General features: G+C 37.8%; 1 protein-coding gene across 1 annotated transcript; it reads left to right on the top strand.

Moving 5' to 3' along the window:
• Positions 1-872: 872 nt before the first annotated feature.
• On the top strand, positions 873-1623 carry LOC122571324. Its single transcript, XM_043734926.1, has 2 exons — positions 873-1496; positions 1573-1623. Exons 1-2 carry the CDS (start codon positions 1029-1031, stop codon positions 1585-1587), a joined length of 483 nt encoding a protein of 160 aa, XP_043590861.1. The 5' UTR covers positions 873-1028; the 3' UTR covers positions 1588-1623.
• Positions 1624-8254: the final 6631 nt, after the last annotated feature.

Here is an 8254-nt window from a genome sequence, read left to right as displayed (position 1 = left end):
ACACTACTACATTTACATATTTTCTGCACCCAAAACAATTCTAACGGACCAGGGACAAAACTTCATTAGCGAACTCATGTTAAAATTCAAAGAGGCATTTAAGATTAAACACATTAAAACCACTAGCTTTCACCCTCAGTCAAATGGATCTCTAGAGAGAACACATGCCGTAGTAAAAGATCTAATCCGTACAAGTTTGCATGATAATAATGATAAAGAATGGGATGAGATATTAAACTTCATATGTTTGGGTTATAACACAGCCGTACACGAAGGTACCGGATTTTCACCTTTTAAACTAACATTCGGTAAAGACGCAAACCTACCATCGGCAATCGCGAAAACTTCGAATTCAACTTACAATGATATGTTTTCACTCTGGCAAAAACAATTAAATAAATATTTATATATCGCGAGAAAAACATTAATAAACAGTAAAAAACGATACCTTCGAGACCAGAAAAGAAAGATAGTTCGAACTCAAACGGTATTTAAAGAAGGAGATTTTGTATTAATCCATAATGATCACAAAAGGGACAAATCAGACACTGAATGGTTAGGATCATAGAGAATGTACTCTGTCAAAACCCCTTACTACGAAATCTTAATTGATAATATTATAAAGAAAATACACGGTCGACACTCCTCTTTGCCGGAATAATATCCGCGCAAATAAATATTATACCACTAGAAGGAAACTCTGTATTCATAGAAAACATAAGAAAAGGATATTTGTATAGCGATACTGCCAATATTATTGTAGGATTAGTCACTAGCGACATACACGAGCAAATAAGCACGATAGAATTACATAAATCGACAATAAACTCACGCGCAATCAGCAAAGAATATCTGAAGAGTTAGACGGATTACAAACTCGTATCAATAACCTGAAACAACTCGCGAAACACTTGAAAACGTTAATAGACACCCGAAGCAAACGAGATTTACTTAACATCATAGGTTCCGTATCGAAAAGTCTATTCGGAACTCTCGACGAGGACAATCTTACACTCATAAACGAAAACATGGACAAACTATTCGATGACAACAATAAAATCAAGACTGTAATAGCTAATCAGACAGCACTTATTAGGAAAATTGTAAACTCGGAAAACCTAAACCACCTAGAGAAATCATATAACGATGTATTAAAACAACAGCAGGCAAATATCGATAGATTTATGCTTAAAATCATTATGAAACTCGACACTGCGGTACAAACTTTACACTTTCAGTTAGACGAGATACTTAACGTCATAATATTAGGCAAACAGGCAATAATTAGCCCACAAATACTCGATCCCGATGAATTTATAGAAAACTACGCCAAAACGATAGGCAGCCAGACGTACAACACCGCGATCTCTGCCAAAACCGAACATCTTCAGTTTATACTCGACATCAGTGATCTTAAAATCTTCACAATAGGTGGCAAAATATTCTTTAAAATCATAGTACGTTTAGTCTCTAACACGGAATGGAATATATTACAGGTATATCCTATCCCGAGTAAGAGAAATGGAGCATTTTTGGCTCCAGTAATCGAACATCAGATATATTTAACTTCAGGACTTTCATTTATGAACACTGATATCCAATATCTCGACAAACTTTGTAAAGAACGAGCCGGAACCGCTATATGCGAACAAACAATACCAATCCATGACAGAAACTCGAGAACCGATTGTCACAACATTGTCAAATAATAAACTTCGATCCTCATATCGAGCATTGCCAAATAACTGTGTTTAAGATTGAAGACATTAACTTTATACCGCTCAGAACTAGCAACAGCTGCACTGCGATACCGGCAACCCCGATAGAAATAGACACAATTTGCCAAACGAAACACACCTTGCAAAATCTTGACAAGCCCTCTATCATAAGAGCCAAAACTTCCTTCGATATATTGTACAAAGATGAACACATTCGTATAGGCGAGACAAAAGACGAAGTCAAATAGGAAATCAAAACTCAGACCCTGGCGTTCAAAACAAACGATAGCTTCACTCATCTGTTAGACAAACTCGAGCGAGCACCAAAGGTAATAGATAATCTACAAGGCTATAAGACTACGATCGATAAAATAGGCGACGAGATAAAAACTCTTAATTTCGAACATAGAATCAAAAGTTACAGTATTGGGGATTAACCACGCTCCAGATATTAGGGTACATAGCATTAAGCATGCTAGGTATATACGGATTAAACAATATGTACAAAGGCGTTGCCAAAATCAAGGTTCATATATTTACGACAAGAGTTAGAAAAATATTAAGAGATAATTGTTTGTAAGGATGTAGAGTTTTAGGGAGGGTGCTGAAGTGGTCACCACTTCTAAGAAAACTCTACATATGGCCTTTTTAGTTTTCTCAAGCACTGAAGTCATTGACAAGGTATAGACAAAAGACTGGGACGAAGGCAGACCATAAACAGTAGACAGTCGACGTTGGCTTCGGGGTTTCCAGTTATAGGATAACACTGCTAGCGTGCGGATCTGGACCAGCTCAAATCATATTCCTACTTGTACTTTCACTTCTGTATTTAAAATATATTTTCTACCTTAAAAGTTATCCACGCGTTTCTCTCTCTTTATACATCTAATAACCTCAACAGATATTCAATCGCGTTTCTTCTGGCGGGATACGGTATGTCAGACTTCAAATAGGCAAAAGTTCGAAAAGTGCGTTTTAAAAACTCTTAAACGAAGTGGTGGAAACGTTATGATATGGGCGTTTTTTTCTCGAGGGGGGCCTGGTCCGATATGTCGTATCAATGGAATTATGGACCGTTCTCAATACATGGACATACTCAAGAACACAATGTTGCCTTTTGTACGCAACAATATGAGTGATGATTTTATTTTTCAAGATGATAATGATCCGAAGCACACGGCTTGGGTTGTGAAACAGTTTTTTGAAGAAAAAAATATTACCGTGCTGCTGTAACATCAACCACATCTCAATCCACATCAGAGACCAGGCCACACTTCGAAACCGATGGGTTGATGACAGAGATAAAGATGTGACGGCACTCGGCGACAATGTATATCGTCGAAGTGCCTAATGAGCCATCAATATCTCAACAGTCCTTTCGCTGAATGTTCAAGAAGAAGGCGTGCGTGGCAACGGTCGTGGACGCCTAACAAACGCGTCGATAGTGGGGATATTGAAGGGTGACAAAGGATCCGATCAAAAGTCAAATTGTAAGAGCTTCTGTCTTGAAAAGTCACGCCTAGAGCTCGGAAGTAAAATTGTGAAGTTAAATAATAATAATAATAATAAAATAATAAAGTTTCTTTTTTCTTTTTCATTTTTCATTTTAAATTTCTTTTTTTATTTTCCTATTCTTTTTTTTTGCGTGTAATTTTACGTGACATTTTGGCGAGCCGTGCCAGGATCCATCAGCTTCAAGTAAACGAAATTACGCATTTCGGGCTACGGTCAACTTTGAAGATTGAGGATCAACGGACCACTGCAACAAAGCAGACACTTTTGACGTTTCGAGAAAGGAACACCGCAACAGAACCTTTCCTACGGGCTAAACGATCAAGGTGAGAAAACTCTGCATTCTTTTGCCAAGTACAGAATGAGAAGAGAAAGTACAATAATAATGGCAACGCCACAAAAGAATAAAATCGAGATTGTTAATACCGTTTCAACTAGTAGTGGGATAGACCCAACAATTAAGGCTATATTAGAGACTTTCACACAACTAATTAGCATATTCACACGACGTATTGATGAAACTCAACACGCAGCAATCGAAAAAGAAAAAAATCTCGCAGCAGAGATCGCACTAATAGGGGATAATTTAGCAAGAATACCCACGGGAAATATATTAGAAGCCAGTTCCTTAATAACCATAGATGAAATACCTCAGACACCACCTCAACCTTCCAAGGACAGAACTGTCCCTGAACGTTTTACACAACCAGAGCTTAAAGCTAAAGACGCATTAAGATGTATCCCACAACTTAACGGTGAAGACGATATAGGAATAGAAGAATTTATTAAAGAAGTCAAAGAGATGAGGGTAATGTGCAGTGAACAATATTTACTAGAAGATTGAGAAAATTTCGGGAAAAGCAGTTATGGCAATACGTAATGTGCTTATCTCGGAATACGCACATTTATATCAAGCATTACGACAGAACGTAGCAACTCAAGCTTCGGTTCGTGAAAACCAAGACCAATTACACCAAGATATTAGACAAGGATTTAACAAAAACGTACAAAGCTACATTATTCGTTTTAGAAAATCATATAACGAACTACAATAGAATATTACCAATGAATACCCAGACGAAATAACCAAACGTGCCATGAGCGACAGAATTTTGAAAGATGCAGTAACAGATTTTATTCAAGGATTAAAAACAAAAATAGGATAAGTTCTACTTGCTAATCCGCCCCACAATGTTATTGAAGCCAAGAAACGCGCCACCGAAATCGAAAGATATTTTCGTGAAGACAGAACGCGCAAGCAACAGACCGCTCGCCTCAATGATCGACTACAGTACAAACAACGACCAGTAACAAACTCCACGTCCACACCTCTCAAGCCGATTCAACATACTTTCGCTCAGCAACCAAGAACTACGCTTCAACAACCCGGACGTGCACCATTAGCAGAACGAGCCCAACTACGATGTTTCAAGTGCAAACGCCTTGGACACACGTCAAAACAATGTCCAAATTTTCAAACACCAGGCCTACAAGATCGAGCACCTCCAATCAACTTCACCAAGATAGAAACAGAAGAATCAGGATCAATACAACTACAGGAGAACTCCCCACAGTGCTACTTGAACCAGTCGGACAACCGAAACGAAGATTTCTTGTCGACTTAGGAGCAGAAATCAACCTACTTAAACGAAAATGGATATCAAGAACAGAACCAGTACCTATGAAGAAACACTCCGAATTCGAAACTTCAGAACGCGTCGTTATAAATCTGTTTGACAAAAAGATAGACTTCTATGTAGTAGACAATGATCTTCCGCTAATAGAAGATGGAATATTAGGTTTCCCCGCATTACGACAATATAAATTCGAGCTTTCCAACGACAAATTAAAACTAGATAATAATATTACTTTGCTACAACAGGATACGACTATATCACCTAGACAAACTATATCAAAAACAGTGTACCTAGAAGGAAAATCAACTCCAGTATGCTTTATCAATGGTGGTAACTCCAACTTAAAAATCACCAATTCTATCGAAAATTTTAACACTTACGATCAAATTTCTACATTCAGAAATCTAGTTAGACTTTCACATATAGAAAAAGCTCTCAGAGAACCAATTGAAAAGATATTACTTTATTATTTGGACGTCTTCAATCTCGAAACAGAACTCTTATCATGCACTTCACTTGCTAAACATACAATTACGCTAAAAGAAAACAAAATCATAAACACTAAATCCTACCGACTCCCTGAATGCCACAAAGCAGAATTAATTAAGCGACAAATGGACGAAATGCTTAGGAAAAACATTATAGAACTTTCCGACTCTTCATATAATTTTCCAGTATGGGTTATACCAATGAAACAGGATGCCTTAGGAAAACAGAAATGGAGAATTGTAATTGCTTTTAGAAAATCTAACGAACTTACAGACCAAGACGCATATCCCCTACCCGACATAGATGACATAATATCACAGTTAGGAAACGCAAAATTCTTTTCCGCCTTAGACTTATCCTAAGGATTCCACCAAATTCCTATGGATCCCAAATCAAAGAAGTACACAGCATTTTCCACACCACAAGGACATTATCATTATAATCGAATGCCATTTGGACTCAAAAACGCGCCAGCGACATTTCAAAGAATGATGGATGCACTTCGTGGACTTATTAACAAACATTGCTCTTTGTATATTTAGACGATATTATTATTTTTGGTCAATAGATAGAAGAATACAACCAAAACTTAGCTATCGTGCTACGAAGACTTAGGGAATTAGGGCTGAAAATACAACCAGATAAGTGCGAATTTTTAAAACCGGAATTAGAATACCTCGGACATACCGTAACAAGTGAAGGAGTAAAACCGAATCCGAAGAAGATAGAAGCAGTAAAAAAACTTTAGACAACCTAAGAACCCAACAGAAGTAAAATCATTCCTTGGGCTAGCAGCTTACTACAGAAAATTCATTCGTAACTTTTCAAAATTAGCAAAACCACTTACTGAACTCACTAGGAAAGACACGCCATTCCACTGGACTGACAAAACACAACTTAGCTTCGATGCATTAAAAAAAAAACTATGCCTAGCGCCAGTATTAAAATATTCCGACTATACGAAAACATTTACGTTAACAACGGACGCCAGTAATGAAGGTTTAGGAGCCATCCTTTCACAAGACGGACACCCTTGTTACTTCATTTCAAGAACATCAAACCCCCTGAACGAAATTATACAACGACAGAAAAAGAATTATTAGCTATTGTTTGAGCAGTTAAAAGACTTAGGCAATATTTATTAAGCCGCAAATTTAAAATTCAAACAGACCATCAAGCTCTTAAATGGCTACACAACTGCAAGGATCCCTCCAGCCGATTGATTCGAGGAAAGGAAAACACAGCCGCTGACGCCCTATCCAGAGTACACGCGATAACACAAACTGACGTTTTATTAAATCAATTCAAAGACTTGGAAAAATCAGAAGAAATACCAAAATTATTAAAACTAGCATCCAACAAAGACAACTTTTTCCAATTAACAAAAACATATCTAGACCCATATGACGAAACCGTATGGTTACAGAAAATATCAAACGTACTCAAAACAAATAGAACGATAGGAATAGGAGACAACAACATAAACGCACAAGACAAAGCACACATAAAAAGACTTCTTTTATTTTTCAATGATAAACGCGACGACATAGATTTTGCTTACGAACCAATACAGAGTTTAAGTGAAGAAGAGATAGAACAAATACTAAAAGAAAATCATGACTTGATAGGATATCCCGGAATATAAAAGACGTACGACAGAATCAGAGACAAATATAAAATCCCATACCTAATGGATAGAATAAAAACCAGAATAGAAACTTGTGAGACCTGTCAAACCGCAAAAATGACTAGGATTCGACCTAAAGAAACACGGGCAAGGCGGGAGATAAAGAAGAGTTCAAAGACACACTAGAAAGGTACAGTCGGACGGAAAAAGGGACAACAACCAGGGAGAAAGGAAGGAAGGGAATGACGGAAAGAGTGGAGAAAATGGAAAGAGGATTAGAAGCTATGATAAAAGAAATAAAAGGAATGTTCGAAAAACAACTGGAGGAGTTAATGAGGGTAATGAAAGAGGAGATAAAAAGGGAAATGAAAGAGGAAAGAGAAAGAAGAGAGAGGGAGAGAGCAAGAGAGAGAGAAGAGAGACAGAGAAAAAGAACAGTGGGAAAAGGAAAGGAAGGAATTAGTAAACAGGATCAGAAGAATCGAGGAGGAGCGGGAAAGGGAAGAGAGGGAGAAAAGGAGAAATAACATAGTGATTAAGGGGGTGGAATGGAAGGAAGGAAACAAAGAAGAAGCCGTAAAGGAGTTCGTAAGGGATAAAATGGGGATAGAGACAGAGGTGGAAAAGGCACACACGGTAGGAGTGGGAGAAAGGACGACGATAATGGTAGCGACGATGAAGTCAAAGGAGGAGAAGATAAGAATAATGAAAGGAAAAAGCAGACTGGTAAAAGGAGTATATATAGATGACGACCTCACGAGGAAAGAGAGGGAAATACAGAAGCAGATAAGAAGGGAGGCAAGAACAAGAAGGGAAAAGGGAGAACACGTAAGGACAGGCTACATGAAACTAAAGGTGGAAAACAGATGGTATAGATGGAATGAAAAGGAAGAGAGACTGATGGAGGAAAGAAGGAGAGGGGAAGAAAAGTGAAATAAGGGGAAAGGGGGGAATGCAGGGGGAATGAAAATGTGCTTTTGGAACGTAGCAGGATTAATAGGCAAAGACAAGGAGGTGTGAGAGTACTTAAAGACATTTGACGTAATCGGACTCACAGAAACATGGATAGAGGAAAGCAACTGGGAAAAAGTGAAATACAGACTATCCAAAGAATTTGAATGGAAATGTAGGGCAGCAAGGAGAGTAAGGAAAAAAGGAAGAGCAAAAGGGGGTATAATAACCGGTATAAGAAAGGAACTGAAAGAACTGGAATACAAAGAAATAAGTGACAATATGGTGGAAAGGAAAATAGCATATAAGGATAAGACATT

This window comes from Bombus pyrosoma, linkage group LG10, assembly GCF_014825855.1.
Source record: "Bombus pyrosoma isolate SC7728 linkage group LG10, ASM1482585v1, whole genome shotgun sequence".
Lineage (NCBI taxonomy): Eukaryota > Metazoa > Arthropoda > Insecta > Hymenoptera > Apidae > Bombus > Bombus pyrosoma.
The sequence above is the reverse complement of the archived record's forward strand: the minus strand, read 5'-3'. Positions and strand labels throughout refer to the sequence as shown.